The 26,201-nt window shown below is 44.5% G+C and overlaps 1 protein-coding gene across 2 annotated transcripts in view; it reads left to right on the top strand.

The window, feature by feature from the left end:
- Nucleotides 1-1,778: 1,778 nt before the first annotated feature.
- Nucleotides 1,779-26,201, top strand: part of ccdc78 (coiled-coil domain containing 78) — an 81,480-nt gene continuing 57,057 nt past the window's right edge. The window contains exons 1-5 of one of the 2 annotated variants that reach the window (XM_059654117.1): nucleotides 1,779-1,911; nucleotides 7,202-7,379; nucleotides 14,141-14,343; nucleotides 17,258-17,421; nucleotides 23,870-24,013. In XM_059654117.1, the coding sequence (XP_059510100.1) occupies nucleotides 7,258-7,379; nucleotides 14,141-14,343; nucleotides 17,258-17,421; nucleotides 23,870-24,013 (633 nt within the window). In that variant the 5' untranslated portion in view covers nucleotides 1,779-1,911; nucleotides 7,202-7,257. Of the gene's footprint in view, nucleotides 1,912-7,201; nucleotides 7,380-7,428; nucleotides 7,539-14,140; nucleotides 14,344-17,257; nucleotides 17,422-23,869; nucleotides 24,014-26,201 lie in introns of those variants that run through there. The other variant, XM_059654118.1, reaches the window with a different exon arrangement.

The raw sequence follows: 26,201 nt of genomic DNA, 5'->3' as shown, positions 1-26,201 counted from the left end.
AAATGGTGACTTTAAAAAGGAATTGATCAGTTGCCGTGAATTGCTTCAATAATGTTTGAATTCAGTACTTGCTGCAATTTTAGCTGAGGGATTGCCTTAGTAAACTGGATGGATGAAGCCCAATCCGGTTAACCTAGCTCTTTAAATTAATCTGAGTACAATTAACAAAGGATTACAGAGTGGGTGCAGTACTGAAGGAGGCATTGCTTCTGTGCTGAGTTTCTATAGAACAACTTACTGAATATCACTCCCCTATCTTCTCCTACACATAGATTTCTCCTTTTCAGATAATGATACAATCTCCTCTTATAAGTCTCATTTGAATTGTCTCCAACTCTCTATCAGGCAATGCATTCTAAATCCTAAACTTACTGTATGAAAACGGTTTCCTCAGGTTGCCATTGTTCCATTTGCCAGTTACATTACATTAAAACTGTGCCCTTTCATTTGCAATCCTTCTACCAATGAGAAGAGATTTCCCCTCTCTGTTCTGTCCAGACACCTCATGATTGAAAGTTCCTTTACTAAATCTCTGCTCGAGTTTCTCTTTTTCCTAGGATGGTGACGGCGAGCAGGAGGGGGCATAGCTTTAAATTGAGGGGTGAAAGATATAGGACAGATGTCAGAGGTAGTTTCTTTACTCAGAGAGTAGTAAGGGAATGGAACGCTTTGCCTGCAACGGTAGTAGATTCGCCAACTTTAGGTACATTTAAGTCGTCATTGGATAAGCATATGGATGTACATGGAATAGTGTAGGTTAGATGGGCTCGAGATCGGTATGACAGGTCGGCACAACATCGAGGGCCGAAGGGCCTGTACTGTGCTGTAATGTTCTATGTTCTATGTTTCCAGGCTGGATAGCCCTAAGCTGTCCATTCTACATATATATAAATAACTGAAGTTGCATATGTTATGTTTATAAGATGCAACAGTACTTGAATACAAATAGATCAAACCTAATAGAAGATTCGAGATGGAAAGGATGTCCACTTCACTTGCTCTCTATTCTTTCACAGGATGTGTGTGTCCTTGGCTAGGCCAGTATTTGTTGCCAGTCCCTGATTGTTCTGAATTCTGTGGCTTGCAAGAGCTATTTCAGAGGGCAGTTAAGAGTCAATTGCATTGCTGTGAGTCTGGAGTCACAGGTAGATCAGTCCAGGTAAGGATGATTGGCTTTCCTTCCCGAAATGTTGTTCTTAAACCAGATGGGCTCTTTTTTGTCATAATCGCTTCATGGTCACTGTTGAACAAGTTTTTAATTTCAGGTTGTATTCCTTGAATGGCAGGATCTGAACTCATGTCCCTAGAGTATGAGCCTGGGCCTCTGCACTAGGAGTCCAGTGACTACACCAGCATCTCCCGGAGTATAATGGCTAGATTTAAGCCAGAGAGTGGTGATGCAAAGTTGGCGGGGCGGGTGGGGCGAGTAAGAGTAAATCCTCTCTCCCTGTAAAACATAACCTTTTACTTCCACGACACTCTGCCTTACATTTGGAATAGGTGCCTCAGCTCTAATACAGGGTCTCACAGAGCCGATGGAGTTCATAACAACTATTCCTTTTTTCCCCAAAATAATAGGTTTTATCGATAAAAGTGTGCAAATAACGGGAATTACATGAACAATTCAATGTGTCTGTTACATTGATCTACAAGCTCATTCAACAGATCACAGCAACCACTCTGTCTGTCTGCTCCCTGGACAATAGCTGGGAGGCGGGATTCGTTTGTACTACAGTGTTACCAGGGTAACAGTCGAACACATTGCAGCGACTCTGGGAATCGAGGGGTCAGGGTAAAAAGATTCAAATACTGACAGGCCACCGAGAGTTCGCAGACCCAGGGCTGGAAAACGTTTGGGATAAATTCCAGGAGTTTAACACTGTGTTGTGTCATGTCTGACCATTGAACAAGGTAGGAAGTTTACAGTTCTTTATTCATTCACAGGATGAGGGCATCACCAGCTCGGCAGCATTTACTGCCCAGAGGCAAGTTTAGAGTCAACCACATTGCTGTGGGTCTGGAGTCACATGTAGGCCAGGCCAGGTAAGGATGGCTGTTCCCTTCCCTTCCGGGGCATTAGTGAGCCAGATGGGTTTTTCCAACAATCGACAATGGATTTGCAGTCATCAGTAGACTCTCAATTTCAGGCATTTATTGAATTCAAATTCCACCATCTACCGTGGCAGGATTCAGACCCGAATCTGCGGTATATTACCTGGATCTCTGAATTGACTGTCCAGCAATATTACTGCGAGGCCATCACCTCCCCCTGATGGGAGTGTTAGATGACTGTATCCCTGGAATATTGGAATGTATTTACTGTATAATACAGCAAGCCCTGGCTCTTTGGAAATTGCTGCTTGGAGTGCTTTCTGGGTGGGTAATCTTCATGGGAGCCTGTGCTCTGAGACCTCTGGGTCCTGACTGTTTCAAGAGACCTTTCACTTCAGACCCCAAAGTCCGTACACAATTGTCTTGTGGGACATAGGGTTAACTTTCATCGACGATATCCAGTGGCTGCTGTTTGTATCTGTCAGGGAGAAGCTTCTGGATCTCCTTGTATTACATCTGTCCCCTGGATGTTGCTGGAAGTTCTACTGGAAATTTCAGTTTCCCTGGTCTATTAACTTACCCGCTTCTGACTCCCTGGTGAGGAATCAGTCCAATGCACTTTGACGTTAATGTAAATGGCATCTGGCATGATGATATGTTTACATTAATTTAAATACAAAACTACCACCAACAAGTGATCGTCCAATCTGCATGTCTAGGTTATAGAAGGATTTTGTAAACCAAATGTGTATAGATAAGTGGGATAACATGGACTAGAGCTGGATGAACACAACAGGCCAAGCAGCATGAGAGGAGCAGGAAGGCTCAAGTTTTGATCCTAGACCCTTCAGAAAAATCGCACAAAAAAAAGACTTCCTGCTCCTGTGATGCTGCTTGGCCTGCTGTGTTCATCCAGCTCTACAACTTGTTAGATAATAAAATGTGAGGCTGGATGAACACAGCAGGCCAAGCAGCATCTCAGGAGCACAAAAGCTGACGTTTCGGGCCTAGACCCTTCATCAGAGAGGGGGATGGGGGGAGGGAACTGGAATAAATAGGGAGAGAGGGGGAGGCGGACCGAAGATGGAGAGTAAAGAAGATAGGTGGAGAGGGTGTAGGTGGGGAGGTAGGGAGGGGATAGGTCAGTCCAGGGAAGACGGACAGGTCAAGGAGGTGGGATGAGGTTAGTAGGTAGCTGGGGGTGCGGCTTGGGGTGGGAGGAAGGGATGGGTGAGAGGAAGAACCGGTTAGGGAGGCAGAGACAGGTTGGACTGGTTTTGGGATGCAGTGGGTAGAGGGGAAGAGCTGGGCTGGTTGTGTGGTGCAGTGGGGGGAGGGGATGAACTGGGCTGGTTGAGGGATGCAGTGGGGGAAGGGGAGATTTTGAAACTGGTGAAGTCCACATTGATACCATATGGCTGCAGGGTTCCCAGGCGGAATATGAGTTGCTGTTCCTGCAACCTTCGGGTGGCATCATTGTGGCAGTGCAGGAGGCCCATGATGGACATGTCATCAAGAGAATGGGAGGGGGAGTGGAAATGGTTTGCGACTGGGAGGTGCAGTTGTTTGTTGCGAACTGAGCGGAGGTGTTCTGCAAAGCGGTCCCCAAGCCTCCGCTTGGTTTCCCCAATGTAGAGAAAGCCGCACCGGGTACAGTGGATGCAGTATACCACATTGGCAGATGTGCAGATGTGCCCTGCAGCCATATGGTATCAATGTGGACTTCACCAGTTTCAAAATCTCCCCTTCCCCCACTGCATCCCTCAACCAGCCCAGTTCATCCCCTCCCCCCACTGCACCACACAACCAGCCCAGCTCTTCCCCTCTACCCACTGCATCCCAAAACCAGTCCAACCTGTCTCTGCCTCCCTAACCGGTTCTTCCTCTCACCCATCCCTTCCTCCCACCCCAAGCCGCACCCCCAGCTACCTACTAACCTCATCCCACCTCCTTGACCTGTCCGTCTTCCCTGGACTGACCTATCCCCTCCCTACCTCCCCACCTACACCCTCTCCACCTATCTTCTTTACTCTCCATCTTCGGTCCGCCTCCCCCTCTCTCCCTATTTATTCCAGTTCCCTCCCCCCATCCCCCTCTCTGATGAAGGGTCTAGGCCCGAAACGTCAGCTTTTGTGCTCCTGAGATGCTGCTTGGCCTGCTGTGTTCATCCAGCCTCACATTTTATTATCTTGGAATCTCCAGCATCTGCAGTTCCCATTATCTCTGATACTATTCTCCTCTACAACTTGTTATCTCAGATTCTCCAGCATCGGCAGTTCCTACTATCCCTGTATAGATAAGTGAATGGGAATTCACTATTCAAGTGCTGACACTTTAAGACTGAATCCAATGATGTTATATTAGAATTCCTTCAGAGGTTGAAGATTGATAAGTCCCCTGGGCCAGATGGGATTTATCCTCGGATCCTCTGGGAGCCAGGGAGGAGATTGCCGAGCCTTTGGCATTGATATTTAACTCGTCATTGTCTACAGGAATAGTGCCAGATGACTGGAGGATAGCAAATGTGGTTCCCCTGTTCAAGAAGGGGAGTAGAGACAACCCTGGTAATTATAGACCAGTGAGCCTTACCTCAGTTGTTGGTAAAGTGTTGGAAAAGGTTATAAGGGATAGGATTTATAATCATCTAGAAAAGAATTAATTGATTGGGGATAGTCAGCACAGTTTTGTGAAGGGAAGGTCGTGCCTCACAAACCTTATTGAGTTCTTTGAGAAGGTAACCAAACAGGTAGATGAGAGTAAACCGGTTGATATGGTGTATATGGATTTCAGCAAGGCGTTCGATAAGGTTCCCCACAATAGGCTATTGTACAAAATGCGGAGGAATGGAATTGTGGGAGATATAGCAGTTTGGATCGGAAATTGGCTTGTTGAAAGAAGACAGAGGGTGGTAGTTGATGGGAAATGTTCATCCTAGACGCCAGTTACTAGTGGAAAGTTGCCACCGAGGTTGACAGGGCTGTTAAGAAGACATACAGTGTTTTAGCTTTTATTAACAGAGGAATCGAGTTCCGGAACCAGGAGGTTATGGTGAAGCTGTACAAAACTCTGGTGCGGCCGCAGTTGGAGTATTGTGTACAGTTCTGGTCACTGCATTATAAGAAGGATGTGGAAGCTTTAGAAAGGGTGCAGAGGAGATTTACTAGGATGTTGCCTGGTATGGAGGGAAGGTCTTACAAGGAAAGGCTGAGGGACTTGAGGCTGTTTTCATTAGAAAGAAGAAGGTTGAGAGGCGACTTAATTGAAACACTTAAAATAAACAGAGGGTTAGATAGAGTGGATAGGGAGAGCCTTTTTCCTAGGATGGTGACAGCGAGCACGAGGGGGCATAGCTTTAAATTGAGGGGTGAAAGATATAGGACAGATGTCAGAGGTAGTTTCTTTACTCAGAGAGTAGTAAGGGAATGGAACACTTTGCCTGCAACGGTAGTAGATTCGCCAACTTTAGGTACATTTAAGTCATCATTGGATAAGCATATGGACGTACATGGAATAGTGTAGGTTAGATGGGCTTGAGATCGGTATGACAGGTTGGCACAACATCGAGGGCCGAAGGGCCTCTACTGTGCTGTAATGTTCTATGTTCTATGTGTACAGGAGGAACACTGTTTAGGATGTGGGGTTCTACACGTCCATCTCTCAGTGTGTCAGCTAGGCCGGCTCAGAGCTAGAGAGACAGAGAGAGAGAGATAACGCTGCAGTCTAACCTGCTGCTCTGCTCACTGACAAGAGCCTCGCTCTCCACATTGGGCTACCCCGCAGCCTAGTGGTTAGCACTGCTGCCTCACAGCGCCAAGGACCTCGGTCTGATTCCATACTCGTGTCACTGTCTGTGTGAGGTTTGTACGTTCTCCCTGTGTCTGCATGGGTTTCCACCACGTGTTCCGGATTCCTCCCACAGTCCAAAGATGTGTAGGTTAGGTGGACTGGCCATTCTAAATCACCCGTGATGTCCAGGGATTGCACAGGTTAGGTGGGTTAGCCAAGGGAAATGCAAGGTTACAAGGATATGGTCGAGGGGTGAGCCTGGGTGAGATGCTCTTCGGAGGTTTAGTGTGGACTCAATGAGCTGAATGGCCTGCTTCCCCTTTGTAAGAATTCCCTCCTCTTGTGCCTGGTTAACAGTGTGATTCTGTTCCCTGACTGGCCCTGTAAAAATGTGAGTAGTTAGGCAGAGGAGGGTGACTGAAAAGAGGAAAGAAATTGACGTTTTGGGAAGAAAATCAGGATGAAATAATAGATTTGGGGAAATGAGTCTTGCCCCGACATTGTCAGCACAGAATTTAGAAATGCAGTTTGTCTGGAGTGGGATGAGGGGCTTGAAAGCTACAAGTGCCCTTGGCCCTCTCCAAGTCCACTCTGCTCCCTCTTGTTAGATTGTCCTGGGACAGAATGTCAGTGCTGATGTTTGTTTGGAGTGGACCTTCTCCCTCTCTCCCTTTCTTTCTCTCACGCACACACATACAGCTCAGTAAAGATCCACTTTCTCATTTAGTGTTTTAAAATATTTTGGAGGGAGAAAGCCTAGCCATTTTGAAGCATATTTTCCCTTACTTATCCCCTTGCTGTAGCCCCTTCAGTTCTGGAAGGTCTCTGCTTAGTACCCTGCCCAGCTCCAACATCCAGGGCATCAAGTGGACAACCCTCTCCATGTAAATTGGCAGCAGTAATAGTGCCAACTCCTCAGCAGTGACCCCAGGATGTAGACGACCTGGCTCTGGGGACTTATGAACGCTCTAATAATTTCCATTTGCCTGGCAATCGCAATGTATTTTCGATTAAAGTTCCTCCCTTTTCACCTCCCCATTCCCAGCCATTTCTGGGATGTTTACTATCTACACAGCGAAGACGGAAGCAAAATATCTTCCAGTGCAGGGTATCCGCACAACTGTCTGCGTGCTGCCCATCTCCAGGCATGGGCCAATTACAGATTGGGATCCAAAACATGGACAAATTCTTCCTGGCTTTCACCTAAAACACATTTTGAGTTTAGATCAGCCAATATCTAATTGAATGGCAGAACAACGTCAAAGACCATATGCTGATCCTGTGTTCATAGACGATATGCTCAACGGATGGAGTAATGTGTTCCTATAGTAACGAAGGATGTTGATTTCCATATTACATTCAGTGACCTATTCGAGAACATCGCAGGCACCGATCTCCAAACACCAATAGGCTGTGAGAATGAACATCGATGTAGTGGCACGAATACAGCCGTCTCGCCAACCAGAGCAGGGCCACAACTTACAGATCTCAGCGGAGGGAAAGACCATCTACACAGCCTCTGATGGAGGAGCTGCCTGCAGGTAAGCTCTGGGAGCCAAGGAAGGGCACATTTCTGGGCACTCCGTGTGACTTGGCAGGGGTGCCCCAGCAATCCGGCTCAGACCTGAGCTCTGCAAAATGCAGTGAAGGATCTCTACAGTTCAAAGTGGAAGAGAAATGACTACGTTTTGGCTGTTGAGGTATGTTAAGGCCTTTAAAGGAAAATTTAAATAATTAAAAGCTGCAAAGGATAATTCAAAGGGTAAATGTAACCCTTCCCTGTAGGATTTCGCACATTGCAGAATGCTGAAAAGTGGCATTAATTGGGAATGTGGCTTGAGATTTCCAATTCTGATCGGTCTATTGTAGGAGGGATATTATTAAACTGGAGAGGGTTCAGAAGAGATTTACCAGGATGTTGCTCGGAATGGATGGTTTGAGCTATAAGGAGAGGTTGGATAGACTGGTTTTCTTTTAACTGGAGTGTGGGGGGGGTTAAAGGATAACCTTATAGAGGTTTATAAAATCATGAGGTATCTTTTCCCTAGAGTAGGGAATTTCAAGTCTGAGGGGGCATATTTTTAAGGTGAGAGGAGAAAGATTTAAAAATGACATGAAGGGCAATTTTTTTTGCACAGGGAGTGGTTTAGGTGAGGAATAAATTTCCAGAAGAAGTGATAGATGTGGGTACAGTTACCGCACCTAAAAAGACATTTGGATACATACATGAATATGAAAGGTTTGGATGAATATGGGCGAAGGCAGGTGGAGCTTGTTTAGTTTGGGACTATGGTTGGTATAGACTGGTTGGATCAAAGGGTCTACTTCTGTACTGTATGACTGTATGACTTGATGACTCTATTCAAATAGAGTCATACAGCACAGAAACAGACCCTTTGGACCAACTCATCCGTGCTGACCAGTTTTCCCAAACTAAACTAGTCCCATTTGCCCTTGCTTAGCCCATATTTCCTTCAACCCTTTCTATTTATGTATCTGTTCAAATGTCTTTTAAACATTGTAACTGTACCTGCATTTAACACTTCCTCTGCAAGTTAATTCCACCTTCTGAATGTTGCCCCTCAGGTCCCTTTTAAATATTCAGACCCAAGATGACCCTTCTCTCCTTCAGGAATCACCATAGCTTCCTCTGTTACATTTTTGTTCTTTTTAATCCACTATCATTGTTTGGTTCATAGGTAAACTTTAGGAATAGGCAAGCTTAAAATGTAAAGTTTCACTCCAATATCCATGCAATCATTTGTGACCGTATGCAATTTAAAATAAAAGTTATTTTGGAGATTGGAAATTTCAGGTACTGACAAACAAACAGCAGCTTTTGTCCCCCCATAAGTTAGTTTCAGTAGTTAGTAGGGAAAATATTGTACTGTATCAAGTAATGGTAAAATAAGTGATATTGACTGAATCTAGCATAATTTAGCATTACCTCTCCCATTAGAATATCACCTAACAGCATTAATGGTAATAGCCACAGCTAATCTTAATTCTCAGTAGAAATATGTGCAATTTACTGCTGAGCAAGGTTTACCAGATGTTCTTTGGTCTTTTTACAATATGTTGTAACATTGATAATATATCAAGTTGTATTTGCGAAGGATGCTGATCTTCAGCAGAGGGGCAGCCATTATAGGTGGCAGATAATAAAATGTGAGGCTGGATGAACACAGCAGGCCAAGCAGCATCTCAGGAGCACAAAAGCTGATGTTTCAGGCCTGGATCCTTCATCAGAGAGGGGGATGGGGAGAGGGAACTGGAATAAATAGGGAGAGAGGGGGAGGCGGACCGAAGATGGAGAGTAAAGAAGATAGGTGGAGAGAGTATAGGTGGGGAGGTAGGGAGGGGATAGGTCAGTCCAGGGAAGACGGACAGGTCAAGGAGGTGGGATGAGGTTAGTAGGTAGATGGGGGTGCGGCTTGGGGTGGGAGGAAGGGATGGGTGAGAGGAAGAACCGGTTAGGGAGGCAGAGACAGGTTGGACTGGTATTGGGATGCAGTGGGTGGGGGGGAAGAGCTGGGCTGGTTGTGTGGTGCAGTGGGGGGAGGGGACGAACTGGGCTGGTTTAGGGATGCAGTTGGGGAAGGGGAGATTTTGAAACTGGTGAAGTCCACATTGATACCATTAGGCTGCAGGGTTCCCAGGCGGAATATGAGTTGCTGTTCCTGCAACCTTCGGGTGGCATCATTGTGGCAGTGCAGGAGGCCCATGATGGACATGTCATCTAGAGAATGGGAGGGGGAGTGGAAATGGTTTGCGACTGGGAGGTGCAGTTGTTTGTTGCAAACTGAGCGGAGGTGTTCTGCAAAGCGGTCTCCAAGCCTCCGTTTGGTTTCCCCAATGTAGAGGAAGCCACACCGGGTACAGTGGATGCAGTATACCACATTGGCAGATGTGCAGGTGAACCTCTGCTTATTGTGGAATGTCATCTTGGGGCCTGGGATAGGGGTGAGGGAGGAGGTGTGGGGGCAAGTGTAGCATTTCCTGCGGTTGCAGGGGAAGCTGCCGGGTGTGGTGGGGTTGGAGGGCAGTGTGGAGCGAACAAGGGAGTCACGGAGACAGTGGTCTCTCCGGAAAGCAGACAGTGGTGGGATCCCAGGCCCCAAGATGACATTCCACATTAAACAGAGGTTCACCTGCACATCTGCCAATGTGGTATACTGCATCCACTGTACCCGGTGTGGCTTCCTCTACATTGGGGAAACCAAGCGGAGGCTTGGGGACCGCTTTGCAGAACACCTCCGCTCAGTCCGCAACAAACAACTGCACCTCCCAGTCGCAAACCATTTCCACTCCCCCTCCCATTCTCTTGATGACATGTCCATCATGGGCCTCCTGCACTGCCACAATGATGCCACCCGAAGGTTGCAGGAACAGCAACTCATATTCCGCCTGGGAACCCTGCAGCCTAATGGTATCAATGTGGACTTCACCAGTTTCAAAATCTCCCCTTCCCCTACTGCATCCCTAAACCAGCCCAGTTCGTCCCCTCCCCCCACTGCACCACACAACCAGCCCAGCTCTTCCCCCCGACCCACTGCATCCCAATACCAGTCCAACCTGTCTCTGCCTCCCTAACCTGTTCTTCCTCTCACCCATCCCTTCCTCCCACCCCAAGCCGCACCCCCATCTACCTACTAACCTCATCCCACCTCCTTGACCTGTCCGTCTTCCCTGGACTGACCTATCCCCTCCCTACCTCCCCACCTATACTCTCTCCACCTATCTTCTTTACTCTCCATCTTCGGTCCGCCTCCCCCTCTCTCCCTATTTATTCCAGTTCCCTCTCCCCATCCCCCTCTCTGATGAAGGATCCAGGCCTGAAACGTCAGCTTTTGTGGTCCTGAGATGCTGCTGGGCCTGCTGTGTTCATCCAGCCTCACATTTTATTATCTTGGAATTCTCCAGCATCTGCAGTTCCCATTATCTCCGATACCATTATAGGTGGCATGTTGGTTCAGTGGTTAGTGCTGCTGGATTATAGGACTAGGGACAGAGGTTCCGTCCCAACTTGGATGACTGCCTGTGAAGTTTGCACTTTCTCCTTGTGTCTGCATGAGTTTCCTCTGTGTTCGTCCCACCACTGATAGATATGCAGGCTAGGTGGATTGGCCCTGCTAAATTGCCCACAGTTCCATAGATGTGCAGGCTAGGTGGATTGGCCATGCTAAATTGCCCACAGTGTCCATAGATATGCAGGCTAGGTTGATTTTCCACAAGAAATGCAGGTTTACAAGGATGGGGTGGGTCTGGGTGGGATGCTCTTCGGAGGGTCAGTGTCAACTTATTTGCTGAATGGCCTGCTTCCATGCTGTAGGGACTCTATGGTTGGAATCCAGGGGAATTAGGAAAGGAGAACAGGTCTAACATTTTCAGACTGATCATCAGTACCTCTTTGAGCCAGGAATCAATATCATGCTTTGAAAACAACAGAAGTGGGGCCTAGGGCACTACTGAGATTAGGGTCTGGGTTCAGCTGGGAGAAAGGGGCTAAGGGCAAAGGAGGGAAATCACAGGATCTGTAAACAAGGGGATGGAGTTGGGAACTAGGCAGGGACTGACACAAAGGTCTAAGAATCTAAGTGTGGTTGACGAACATCCTGTTCAGTGGAGTGACAAATTCCAAGTAAACTGCAGATGGGTTTTGAGAATTTGGGTGGAGGATTTAGCACTTTGCAGATTAGCTGAGAAAGGGCATCATCTGGGGACACATCGGGATGTTAAAATCTTGTGAAGACTTTAAATTGACACTTGACTCATATCACAAACAAAAATGGAAGCGGCTGGAAAAACCCAGCATCTGAGAAGAGAAAACAGAGCTAAGGCTCTGAGTCCAGTGACCCTTCTTCAGAAGAATGTACAGCAAAACCCATCTTTTCTTTCCTGTTTTGGGATATTTTCTGCATCATTGTTTTCTTCATGGCCTAGTTTTGGGAATGAGACATGGTCAAACCAGAAGGTTTTCACTTTAAAACAAAGTGAATGTACACAAGTTTATAGGAAAATGCAGCAATCAGGCATAGGAGATGTATTAAAGCCAATGTGTGAAGTGACACAACTCAAAGTTGAATTCAGCTGAAATTTTAATGCATCAATACATTTATTTGCTGTCGCTATCGTTTCGTTGCTTAATGATGTGTATGTAACGTTGCACAATTAGAATGTGTTTCATAGAACCGCTGCAGTGTGGAAGCAGGCTATTCAGCCTATCGGGTCCACACTATCCTCCCAAAGAACATCCCACCAAGGCCCAACCCCCTATCCTATCCTTGCATTTACCATGGCCAATCCACTTAACCCGCACATCTTTGGAGGAGGAAACTAGAACACCTCGAGGGAACCCACATAGCCACGGGGTGAATGTCTGTGTGGAGTTTGCACAGTCACCTGAGGGTGGAATTTAACCCTGGAGCTGTCAGGCAGCAGGAGCTAACCACTGAGCCATCGTGCTACCCCAGTCTACCAAAGTAAAACTTGACTGAGACCATATGTGTGCATAAGATCTAACATGCAGTTAAGCTCATAATGGGTTGCAATTAACAGACAAAAAATATCAGCTTAGCAGGTACCTTTAATATCATTCAGTCATAGATGTATATTTGTTCCAATTTTGTTTAAATCTTAATTTTGGATTTCGGAAATTTTAGGTACTGAGAATGAAAAAGGCAAATGAAACCATATCAAGTAGTTAGCACTTAATAGTTTCTCACTGTTGTTTACCATGTCCCTTATCATGTATCTCCATTTCCCTACCATTTTGATTCTGATACAAATTTAAACAATTAATGCATTATTACCGCAAGGTGTACCGCAAGGGTCGGTGTTGGGTCCGCTGCTGTTTGTCATTTTTATAAATGACCTGAATGAGGGCGTAGAAGGATGGGTTAGTAAATTTGCAGACGACACTAAGGTCGGTGGAGTTGTGGATAGTGACAAAGGATGCTGTAGGTTGCAGAGAGACATAGATAAGCTGCAGAGCTGGGCTGAGAAGTGGCAAATGGAGTTTAATGCGGACAAGTGTGGAAGCAGGCTATTCAGCCTATCGGGTCCACACTATCTTTCCACTTTGGTAGGAGTAACTGGAATGCAAAGTACTGGGCTAATGGTAAGATTCTTGGTAGTGCAGATGAGCCGAGAGATCTCGGTGTCCATGTACACAGATCCTTGAAAGTTGCCACCCAGGTTGACGAGGTTGTTAAGAAGGCATACAGTGTTTTAGCTTTTATTAATAGAGGGATCGAGTTCCGGAACCAAGAGGTTATGCTGCAGCTGTACAAAACTCTGGTGCGGCTGCACTTGGAGTATTGCGTACAGTTCTGGTCACCGCATTATAAGAAGGATGTGGAAGCTTTGGAAAGGGTGCAGAGGAGATTTACCAGGATGTTGCCTGGTATGGAGAGAAGGTCTTACGAGGAAAGATTGAGGGACTTGAGGCTGTTTTCATTAGAGAGAAGGTTGAGAGGTGACTTAATTGAAACATATAAAATAATCAGAGGGTTAGATAGGGTGGATAGGGAGAGCCTTTTTCCTAGGATGGTGACGGCAAGCACGAGGGGGCATAGCTTTAAATTGAGGGGTGAAAGATATAGGACAGATGTCAGAAGTAGTTTCTTTACTCAGAGAGTAGTAAGGGAATGGAACGCTTTGCCTGCAACGGTAGTAGATTTGCCAACTTTAAGTACATTTAAGTCATCATTGGACAAGCATATGGATGTACATGGAATAGTGTAGGTTAAATGGGCTTCAGATTGGTATGACAGGTCGGCACAACATCGAGGTCCGAAGGGCCTGTACCGTGCTGTAATGTTCTATGTTCAACGTTCTATTAAAATGGTCTGAACATTGAAAGTAAAAGCTAAATATGCAGGATGTCTGGCAATTTTTAAATATGAAATAGCAATACAAAAAATATAAAACTCACAATACACAAAAAACTCTGAACAAGAGCATGTTATTTGTGGAATTGACCTTCTCATTTTTACTATCCCTCATCCTGATCTCAGCCCCATATTCTGTCCACGAAGAGACTTTGAATTTGCCTCTACGGTTGCGAATAAAGAGAAAAGTGGCCCTATCGACTTCACCTAAGGTGTCTGTGAACACTTACAGCTCCCAATTTACTCATCTGTTCCGATCTTTAGATTCAAGTTCCATTCTCCCCCAGTAGTTTCCCTCCCCCATCTGCCTCATGTTCCATTTTGAAGCCTGTGATGCCATACGGCCTGCAAGAAGTGGTGAGGAAGAGTCTTCCCCGATGTCCAGAGCCTTACTGTGTTTTCTTGCTCAGATTTCAGGAGATTTTTGGCCAGAACGCTTCCACACAGGAATTATTCACCAGGACTGTGCAGCCCCTGCTCAGTGTGTTCACGGAAGGAATGAACACCTGTGTTGTGGTTTTCGGCGAAACCAACTCCGGCAAGTTGTACACGTTGGTTGGAGACAAGAATGATCGATTAGCAATCATACCTTTGACAATCGATTACATCTTTGGTAGGTTACTCAGCACTGAACAAAAGGCAGATTATTCATCAAACAGGGAATAACTGTGAGAGTCTGAGTGCAGAGGCATCTAAGTGTTTCAATTCATGAGTCACAAAGAGTTTGTATGCAGGCATATAATTAAGAAAGGTGAATGAGATGCTATTCTTTATTATAAAAAGAATGGAGCATAAAAGTAAGGATATCACGTTTTAGTCATACAGGATATTGGTGAGGTCACATCACAAATACCGAGTAAAATTTTGGTCTCCTTATTTAAAGAATAAAGCAAATGCATTCGAGGTGTTTCAGAGGAGGTTTACGGAACTGAACCCTGGAGTGAGTGGGTTGTATTATGTTTGCCTTAGATTGGACAGGCTGGGCTTGTTTCCACTAGAGTTTCGAAGAGTGAGAGTGAATTAATCAAGTGTATTAGATCCTGAATGGTTTTGACAAAGCAAACATGGATATCACATTTCCTCTTGAAGCTGATCCCAGAACCAGGGGGCATTGTTTTAAAATTAGGGATCACCCTTTTAGGACAGAGATGAGGAATTTTTTTCTCTGAGAGTGTTGTGCGATTTTGGAACTCCCAGTCTCAGAGGCAGTGGATGTGGGAGGTATAAATTACTCTGAGATCAGCGGTGGATGGATTTGGTAGCTGCCTGAGATTGCAATGGAGGTCATTTCAAGACAGCCTTCCAAATAAAATTAGATGAAATCCACGGGGAAAAGTTTTACAAGGCCAAAGAGCTGGGGATTGGGATCAAAAGATTTGTTCTTGCTTATAACTGACATAACTCAAATATCCTCCTCTTGCGTTGTAATCATTCCACAGTTGTATAAAAAAATTACAGAAACATTAAGATACCTTTTGAATGATAAAACTTTCCATGGGGTTTCGTACAGGCTATGTCAAGTAAATTTTGGCACCAACCTTCATCAGATGATTGCAGACCAGATGGCCAAAGGCTTTGGATGTGAGTTTGCTCGCTGAGCTGGAAGGTTCATTTTCAGACGTTTCATCACCATTCTAGGTAACATCGTCAGTGAGCCTCCGACGAAGCACTGGTGTTATGTCATGCTTTCTATTTATCTGGTTAGGTTTCCTTGGGTTGATGATGTCATTTCCTGTTCTTTTTCTCAGGGGATGCTAGATTGGCTCCAAATCGATGTGCTTGTTGATGGAGTTCCGGTTGGAAAGCCATGCTTCTAGGAATTTTCATGCGTGTCTCTGTTTGGCTTGTCCTAGGATGGATGTGTTGTCCCAATCAAAGTGGTGTCCTTCCTCATCTGTACGTAAGGATACGAGTGATAGTGGGTCATGTCGTTTTGTGGCTAGTTGATGTTCATGTATCCTGGTGGCTAGCTTCCTGCCAGTTTGTCCAATGTAGTGTTTGTCACAGTTCTTGCAAGGTATTTTGTAGATGACGTTCGTTTTATTTGTTGTCTGTATAGGGTCTTTTAAGTTCATTAGCTGCTGTTTTAGTGTGTTGGTGGGTTTGTGGGCTACCCTGATGCCAAGAGGTCCGAGTAGTCTGGCAGTCATTTCGGAAATGTCTTTGATGTAGGGGAGAGTGGTTATGGTTTCTGGGCCCGTTTTGTCTGTTTGTTTGGGTTTATTGCTGAGGAATCGGCGGACTGTGTTCATAGGGTACCCGTTCTTTTTGAATACGCTGTATAGGTGATTTTCCTCTGCTCTGCGTAGTTCCTCTGTGCTGCAGTGTGTGGTGGCTCATTGAAATAATGTTCTAATGCAGCTTCGTTTGTGGGTGTTGGGATGGTTGCTCCTGTAGTTCTGTATTTGGTCCGTATGTGTTGTTTTCCTGTAGACGCTGGTTTGAAGTTCCCCATTGGCTGTTCGCTCTGCTGTGACATCTAGGAATGGCAGTTTGTTGTTATTTTCCTCCTCTTTTGTGAATGTTATGCCAGTAAAGGGTATTATTGATGGTCTTGAAGGCTTCCTTTAATTTCTTCTAATAAACCCAAGGAAACCTAACCAGATAAATAGAAAGCGGGACATAACACCAGCGCTTCGTCGGAGTCTCACTGATGATGTTATCTAGAATGGTGACGAAACGTCTGAAAACGAACCTTGCAGCTCAGCGAGCAAACTCACATCCAGAACCTCAACCTGAGCTACAAATCTTCTCAAAACTCGCTACCAAAGGTTTTGTTCAAAAGTTAAGAAGGAAGGAGCATCTTTAAAGAGGAAAGAGCGATGGAATGGCAGAGAGCTTTAGGGTAGGAATTCCGTACAATGTTGGACTCAGGGAGCTAAATGCATGCCTGCCAATGATGGAGTGATTAAAAAGCATGAATATGCTAGGGTTCAGAATTGGAGGATGCGAAGAGGATTGTAGTTTAGAGGGGATGACAGAGAAGGCAATGGTGAAGCCATTGAGAATCCAATTGTCTAACTTGATATCTGAAGAATAAAAGGGATCTTTTGTCCAGCTGAGGTTAATGTAACCTTTAGTACTGTGGCATAAAATTGTAGTTTTTGTTACAATACCAGGACCTGAAATCTGGGAACGTTGGGACCAAGGTTGTGCCTGACTTGGGATAGTTTTAGCTTTTGAGTTGAGCCATTGGGCTGTGTATGTTTTGGGCCAACTCAGGTCAGGTGGGGTCAACGGTGATTCAGAATGTAAAGTATGAAGAATAACTATTCTGGAACTAAACCACACTAATGCAGGACCTAGCCAAATTTTAAAACTTTAATTAATTGGTAAATGAATATGTCAAATGTGTCCAGTTTTTGAAGGAGCCCAATTTTCAATTACCTGGATTTGAGCTATTCTATCTGTAATTAAAAATTGACAATTGCCAATCTTCTGTCTTAAAATATACGTCTCATTTCCTTAAATTGCTGCAAATCTGAACTAAAACTATGCACCTCCTTCTTTCTGTGTCATAACCCTAGACGCACCATACCTGCAGAAATTACAGGCCACTGCAATGTGGTCTCTTTCAATATCTATGTATGAGATTTACGCCGAGGTGCTGAAGGATTTGTTAGACTCGAATGGGACAGATCCTGCCAACTTAAAGATCACATGCAATGCACAAGAAGGCACGTTTATAAAGGTACAGTCACAAAACATTTCCTGAAGGAGGGAATTTGAACATTGCAGGGTCTCAGCAAGGAATTTTACTCACTGGGAAGTCCAGAGTTACAATACACAAACCTCGGCCTTCCTTTCAATGTAGGTTTCCTTGTAGGATTCTGCATTTACTTGTTGTTTATGTCTTGTGATAAAGTGGTGCCTTTTAAAGATGTCAGCATGAGAAAGCAAAATATTGTGGATACGGGCAATCGGAACCAAGAACAGACAATGTTGGAAACCCTCAGCAGATTAGGTATCAGCTATAGACAGTGAGACGGAAAAAAATGCTAATATTTCCAGTTGATGATCAGACCCAGTAAACAGAGATGTAAGAGTTGCGACTGTGCCTCCTTTCGCTGGTTGTGCATTTTCCTACCACTGGAATATATAATATCAGTGACTAGTGAGTTCAAGTTATCTTAGAGTTTTTACTAAATATGCCTTGAGGGTATTCAAATGCCAAACTTAAATGGTTATTAGTGATTTAATCAATTATTGTACCATTGACTGTAATGAATTTTCCACTAAATAGCAGGACACATATTTCCTAAGAGTACGAATAAAGTCATTTTTATGGTGAGAAATTGAAGAGAGAAAATACTGTGGAATGGATACAGTTAGTCATAGATTTCTGAGAACTGAGAATGGAAAGTAATAATTTGGTGGAATAAGTATTGAGCATTATATGTTATGTGGTACATTTTACAATATTGTTGGCGTGGTACATGTTGTGATCATGTCCACTGGGATCATCTGGAATGCCTCGGGGACATTCACTGTCACCAATCCTTCTTATTGGTATCAGTGTAATGCCAAGTGAGGAAAGATGTCCACACAGTGTCTTCCATCAGTAGATAGGGTTGGTCACGATAAACAAAATAGGTTCATTACATGGTACTTAATGGCTAGTTACATTACATTGGAGATATGTGATAGTCTCTTGTGGGACACCAGGCTGTTATGAGTAAGTACACCTTACTGTTAGTTACATGGATCTTAGCACTAGAACATGGTTAGCTCCTTCTGGAAAAAGTGCTTTATATTCTGATGGACTGAGCGTAGCTGGTGTTTAACCACTTCATGTAGTAACTACCTTATACTACACTATGATGTAAGTGAATGAGGATTATACAAAGTAAATGTAGTGAGGATTGGGAAAGATTGTTGCTGGGAATTAAACGGATTATATGGCATGTTGTGACTTGTAGCATTCATTCAGGTGTTGTAAATGCATATGGGTTGCAGTACGCATCACCAAATACAGTCCACATTTAAAGAAATGATAGAGCCTGCAAAGCAGGTTAGGGGAAAACGAGAGCAAGAGGTTGAGTGGAAGACAGGAGTGATTAAATTAAACTAAATGATGAGGGAAAACAGTGAAAGACAAAAGGGGGTATTAGGGCAAGTAAAGGAACAACAGATGGGCCTGGAGGAGATGTAAATGTGGATTCAATGCTGAATTCTCATCATTGGTTCAGTCCTGACTTTATTCATATGTTTGTTTTTAGATGGCAGGTCTTGCTAATGATTGTGGAAATATTATACACTTTTTTTCACACCACAGATACTGTCAAACCCATTGAGTGTTCCCACACTTTTTGCTTTATCATGTACACAGAAGTCTTGACATTAGTCTTGGAATTTCCTGTGTGCCATTAGTTCTCTGGTACAGCATTTATTTTAAGATAATTTTAAAAGAGCATCATACAAAAATGTTTACACAAACAATGTAATTTTGTGTGTCGATTCTAATTATTTCATACTGTTATGATTTCATGTGAAGAATTTTCAAAATCATGCTGTGCTTGTTGTGTTTGAATAGTGTCAGTCATGCCAGAAATTTGAAATTAATGTCCTCTTGATGGATTGCTGATAAATTCCAGATTATTTCTATAGAAGGGTCTTTTTCTGAAGAAGGGTCTAGGCCTGAAACATCAGCCTTCCTGCTCCTCTGATGCAGCTTGGCCTGCTGTGTTCATCCAGCTCCACACCATGTTATCTCTTACTTCTATACCTTGTTGGCTTATTAAATATTAAGAAAAGCTGGAAGATTTGTGCATGTGTAATTAAAGCCATGTTTTGATTAGCAGATGAGTCTTAAACATTACGAATTGCTCTAGAACTAGCTGCATTTATAGTCTGCTGGCATTTAGACCACTGAATTTCCTGGTCACTATCTGATGTGCGCTAAGCCTTTTATCTCCATGAACGGCGCTGCCACCTTGGACTCCAGCCTCTGTTCCACTGATCTAGTGTTCTACCCAACATGAGGTGGGTGTCTGTGGTACATTTTTGGGAGAGACTACTTAGCATTGTTACTTTGAGTTTGCTCCATCCCTGTCTCTACCTTATTGAAGGGTCAGTATTGTTAGGAGTTCAAATAAACTATTTAGTTACATTCTAATATATGGAAAACTGATTCCTGCTCTATATACAGTTCTTACATTCCTCTTAGGATCTCAAATGTACTTAGCTGTCATAATCAGTTTGAGTTACACCTTCATGTACATCATTGTCATCACATACACAGTCCCATTACCCAACACACCCAAGGGTCATTGGTTGGAATTCTAAACTTCTATGCTTTTCCCACAAGTTTCTTCCTTTACAGTGCTGTAGAAATTCCAGGGCTGTCTACGCCATTTCATTGGAGGATCCGCTGGTCTTCCTTGTTAAAGCTACATCATAGAGCCCTTGCACTTTTATAGTGCATGACAAGGCCATTCAGCCCATCATGTCTAGGCTGATCATCCTATCAGCAACTCTATATGTGTAATCACATTGTAATGTCAGTCTCTGATGAGGCAAGGGATAATTTTCCAGCCCCAAGGGTCAAATGTGATGATAAGGAAGTCAGAGCTAGTTTGTGCGTTATGGGTCAGCTGTCCAAATAAGCCAATCATTTGCTGCCATTGTATCAGAGATAATGGGAACTGCCGATGCTGATCCAAGATAACAAAGTGTGGAGCTAGATGAACACAGCAGGTCAAGCAGCATCTTAGGAGGACAAAAGCTGATGTTTCGGGCCTAGACCCTTCATCAGAAAAGGGGGATGGGGAAAGGGTTCTGAAATAAATAGGGAGAGAGGGGGAGGCGGATCAAAAATGGATAGGCGAGAAGATAGGTGGAGAGGAGAGTATGGGTGGGAAGTAGTGAGGGGATAGGTCACTCCGGGGAGGACAGACAGGTCAAGGGGGTGCAATGAGGTTAATAGGTAGGAAATGGAGGTGCGGCTTGAGGTGGAAGGAGGGGATAGGTGAGAGGAAGAACAGGTTAGGGGAGGCGAGGACGAGCTGGGCTGGTTTTGGGATGCAGTAGGGGAGGGGAGATTTTGTAGCTTGTGAAATCCACATTGATACCATTGGGCTGCAGGGTTCCCAAGTGGAATATCAGTTGCTGTTCCTGCAACCTTTGGGTGGCATCGTTGTGGCACTGCAGGAGGCTCAGGATGGACATGTCATGTAGGGAATGGGAGGGGGAGTTGAAATGGTTCCTTGTCCCTGCAATAACCACCTAAAGAGAATCCCCCTTGTCCTCACACACCACCCCACCAACCTCCGGATCCAACGCTTCATCCTCCGACACTTCCACCATCTACAATCCAACCGCAGCACCAAAGACATTTTTCCATCCCCACCCTTGTCTGCTTTCTGGAAGGACTACTCTCTCCGTGACTCCCTTGTCCGCTCCACACTCTCCTCCAACCCCACCACACCTGGCACTTTCCCCTGCAACCGCAGGAAGTCCTACACTTGCCCCCACACCTCCTCCCTCACTCCCATCTCAGGCCCCAAGAAGACTTTCCACATCAAGCAGATGTTCACCTGCACATCTGCCAATGTGGTATACTGCATCCATTGTACCCGTTGTGGCCTCTTCTACATTGGGGAAACCAAGTGGAGGCTTGGGGGCCGCTTTGCAGAACACCTCCGCTCGGTTTGCAATAAACAACTGCACCTCCCAGTCGCGGACCATTTCAACTCCCTCTCCCATTCCTTACATGACATGTCCATCCTGGGCCTCCTGCAGTGCCACAATGATGCCACCCGAAGGTTGCAGGAACAGCAACTCATATTCTGCTTGGGAACCCTGAAGCCCAATGGTATCAATGTGGACTTCACAACCTTCAAAATCTCCCCTCCCCCCACTGCTTCCCAAAACCAGCCCAGCTTGTCCCCGCCTCCCTAACCTGTTCTTCCTCTCACCCATCCCTTCCTCCCACCCCAAGCTGCACCTCCATTCCCTACCTACTAACCTCATCCTGTCCCCTTGAGCTGTCCATCCTCTCCAGACTGACCTATCCCCTCCCTACCTCCCCATCTACACTCACCCCTAAAGGCTCCAACCCTGCCCCTTTAACTTGTCTATCTCCTTTCCATCTATCTTCTCCTCTATGCGTCTTTGATCCGCCTCCCCATCTCTCCCTATTTATTTCAGAATCCTCTTCCCATCCCCCTTTTCTGATGAAGGGTCTAGGCCCGAAGTGTCATCTTTTGTGCTCCTAAGGTGCTGCTTGGCCTGCTGTGTTCATCCAGCCTCACTCTTCACTTGGTGCCATTCTCTTGTTCTCTTCTCCACAATCCTGCAGGTTCAGAGAACAGTCTCAATTCCTTTTGAACCCATTATTGAACCTTCCTGCATCACACACACTGAGGCAGTGCATTCCAGAGCTTGACTGCTCGCTGCATGAAGTTCTTTTCTTATATTGCTAATGCTTCTTTCCTTTAAATCTGTAACATACTATTAAATGCAAAATATCAACAGTATGTATCTACTTAACTGTTACAAGTTCTCAATGTGGACAGTATCCACACAAAATATACATCAAAAACTCTACTGACTAGATCATAAGTTATGTAGTAGTACAGAGTAGAAACTGGCTGTTCAGCCCATCTGATCATGCTGGTATTAATGCCCCCCATCTATGCATCCAATGTCAATGTAGTTTAATGTTCAGGGTGACGTTCAAGGCTATTTGGAAGACAAGTGAACTGATTTCCAATTCACAAACTTTTTGAACACAGGATAATTATTCCAGATCTATGGGTTGTAACCACTGACAATTAAAAAGGTGGTTGTATAAATGGTTTTCTTGCAGTGAGAACATGCTGAGGTTGTAGAGAGAGGTTGCCATGAGCTTGTGCTGGTGAATGGAATGGTTATTAACCAGTTACACTATAGACATAAATAGACAGGAGCCAGCATTCCTTGAACCAGTTCTAGTTTCGAGAGTGTGTTGACATTGGCAGGCATCACTGTTCACAATAAGATTTAACCCTCTTCCTACGATTGAGAGGGCAATGCATCAGAAAAAGAGGCAAAGAGGCTCGGGGCTGAAAGCACTTACTTGGAAAGGCTGAACTCAGTGAGAGGCTGTTAAAAAAGAGCGATTAACAATGAGAATTTCCTGGTCCAAAGTAATGTACAAAAGAAGTAGATGCAATGTGACAATTCTTTTCCCACAACCTGTGTTGCATGCCTGGAACATATTGCTTGGAAGTGCAGTGGAAACAGGCTCATTTGAGTTATTCAAGCAGGCATTGGATGATTATTTAAATATAAATAATGTGCAGACTTAAGGAAGAAGGTAGGAGAAGGGCACTAAGGTCATTGCACAGTCATTCAGAGAGCAAGTGTTGACATGATGGGCAGAATGGCCTCCTTCCTGTAATAATTCTGTGCTTGTTTTTCTTCCTCAAGGGAAGGGAAGGTGGAGGGGTGAACCAATAATGTTAGTGTATCTTACATTTAACATATAAAGCACTAAACTGGAACTGTACTTATTGGGTTCTCATTGATTGAATTTTGAGGCAGGGGTGTGGGCATGGGGCATAATTAACAATTGAGTTTTACCTTTTCTCTGTTTCTGTTTGTAAATGAGTCACAGAGTCATAGAGTTGTACAGTATCAAAACAGACCCTTCAGTCCAACTCATCCATGCCGACCAGATATCCTAAATTAATCTCGTCCCATTTGCCAGCATTTGACCCATATTCCTCTAAACTCTTCCTATTCATATACCCATCCAGATACTTCATAAATGTTGCCATTATACCAACTTCCACCACTTCCTCTGGCATCTTATTCCACTCATGCACCACTCTCTGCATGAAAAAGTTGGCCCTCTCACTTTAAACCTATGCCCTCTGCTTTGGACAACAAGAGGACCTTGGACCCTATCCATGCCCTTCATGATTTTATAAGTCTCCATAAGGTCACCCCTCAGCTTCTGATGGTTCACTGAAAATAGCCCCAGTTTATTCAGTCTCTCTTTTATAAGCTCAAACTCTCCAGCCCTGGCAAAATCCTTGTCAATCTTTTCTGAACCTTTTCAAGTTTCAGAACATCCTTCCTGTAGCCCTAGTACTGAGTTATTTATGTTTCATTTGGTGACACACCACTGAATGTTGCCATCTGTTGGTTTTCAGGGATTAAACCGTGTCACTGCCTCTTCAGCAGCTGATGCAATATCTATCTTCCACCAAGGTTGGGCACGGCGCACAGGAGCAAATGTGGATTTTGGACCAGCAGAAAGCCAAGCCACTGTTATCACTCAACTGAACCTACTGGTGGTGAGATGCCAAATTTACTGCCTTCACAAGGATATATCAGATACAATGCCTGAAGCAGAAGAACTTCCCCTCATGATCCATCGAGCAATGGTGCTGTCATTTTCCACATAAGTCATTCACCAATTGTCCATTAGCCAATGGGAAAACATACAGTTGCATAATACACCTTTATACTTTGCAGGAAATGTCCCTTTCAAAATGGGGTAACAAGAAGGAAGGAGAAAATATAGCTATTGTAATGTTTCTCTCTGTTCCTCTGTTTCTCTCACGTTCATTCTTGATGCCCCTATCATGAGCAAAAAATCTTAACCTTCCATCTCTCTTATATCAACGCATCTTCCTATTGTTTGATCGAATGATAAAAAAACTTCCTCACTTCGTTTTCCGACAGATGGTGCATGGGCCATACTCAGTCACCCCACAATTAAAACTCACTAAACAAAATGTCTGCTCTTGCGCACAATAGAATGATTGGGCAAGACTTGCTGAACAGTTGTAATTATGCTAATTGCAACGCTAACAATTTAATCAGTATAAAACAATCGGTCATGTCTAATGGTGACCACATAATCATGGTCGATTGGCGTAAAAACTCCTCTGGTTCACTCCTGGCCTTTCGGGAAGGAAGTCTGCCATTATTATTTGTGCTGGCCGAAAGGTGACTCCAGACCCACGGCAATGTGGTTGACTCTAAATTATCCTCTGGAGCTAGAGATGGAGAAACAAATGGAAGCTTTGCTAGCCATGTCAGCATCACATACGAGAATAAAAGGAAATTATCTGAGCCATTGTCACAAAGAAAGCAACGGGAAACTACAAATAATTGAGCAAATTGAAAGGCATGAACATATTACTTTCGAGATAACAAAGTGTGGAGCTGGATGAACACAGCAGGCCAAGCAGCATCTTAGGAGCACAAAAGCTGACGTTTCAGGCCCACCAGGCCTCCTACCCTCCCTCGATCCCTTCACCTCCAACTGTCGTCAGCTCTTCTGATGAAGGGTCTAGGCCCGAAACGTCAGCTTTTGTGCTCCTGAGATGCTGCTTGGCCTGCTGTGTTCATCCAGCTCCACACTTTGTTATCTCGGATTCTCCAGCATCTGCAGTTCCCGTTATCTCGAACATATTACTTTCATTTTTCAGAGAAAGGGTCCCTGTGTGTGAATATTTGTTTACGTGAGCTAATGTAAATAATACATGTTACAATTATTTTAAATTGGTTAAATTGTTCGGATTATGACCAGCCCAGTCAGAATTCTTGAACAAATGTTGCCCAATCATTCAGTCACATCCATGAGCAGCCATTTTGTTGAAAGTCTGGGCTGACTGAGTGCCTATCACAGGCCAACAAAGGAAGATGCTGCTTTATTCAATCAACCAATCACTTGGAAGATAAGCATCATAAAAGAGAACTTTTTCCTCATGACAAGGATGTCAAAACTGAATATGAGGGAAATTGTTGAGTGCTCAGTTTATTTCATAATAATAGTTATATTGGTAACATTGCTCTAACCAGCCCATTTTGGAAGACATGTTTCCAACAAAGTATAATTGTAGGATCCCTACATTGTGGAAGCAGGCCATTTGGCCCATTGAATCCACACTGACCCCTCCCCCCAAAAGAACACCCCACCCAGACCCATCCTATCCCTATAACCCTGTGTTTCCCAGGGCCGATCCACCTAACCTGCACACCTTTGGCCTGTGAGAGGAACCTGGAGCACCTAAAGAAAACCCACGCAGACGTGGGGAGAATGTGCAAACTCCACGCAGATAGTTGCCTGAGGCTGGAATCAAACCTGGGTCCCTGGTGCTGTAAGCGCTACCCACTGAGCCGCAGTACTGCCCAATAAAGCAAACTTTCTCTCAAGATTTTCTCAAGAATGACGGACATTTGATGAATAAAATTTATGGAATGACAGCACTATTGCCTGAATGAATATTAATTCTAAATGTTATTAAATTATCTATGTGCCATGGTGGAATTGGCACCAATGTCATCAGAATATCTTATTCTGGGCTTCTGAATTACTAGCCCAGTGACATTACCTCCTCCGATCAGCATTAACTTGTTAACTAATCAGTTCCGAGAAAAGTCACTTAACCCAAAACATAAACTATGATTTCTCTCCAGAGATGCTCCCAGACCTGCTGAGCTTTTCCAGCAATTTCTATTTTTGTCTCTGAT

Source organism: Stegostoma tigrinum, chromosome 23 (assembly GCF_030684315.1).
Source record: "Stegostoma tigrinum isolate sSteTig4 chromosome 23, sSteTig4.hap1, whole genome shotgun sequence".
In the NCBI taxonomy this organism is placed as follows: Eukaryota; Metazoa; Chordata; class Chondrichthyes; order Orectolobiformes; family Stegostomatidae; genus Stegostoma; species Stegostoma tigrinum.
Note: the sequence above shows the minus strand (reverse complement) of the source record. Positions and strands in the feature narration are given on the sequence as shown.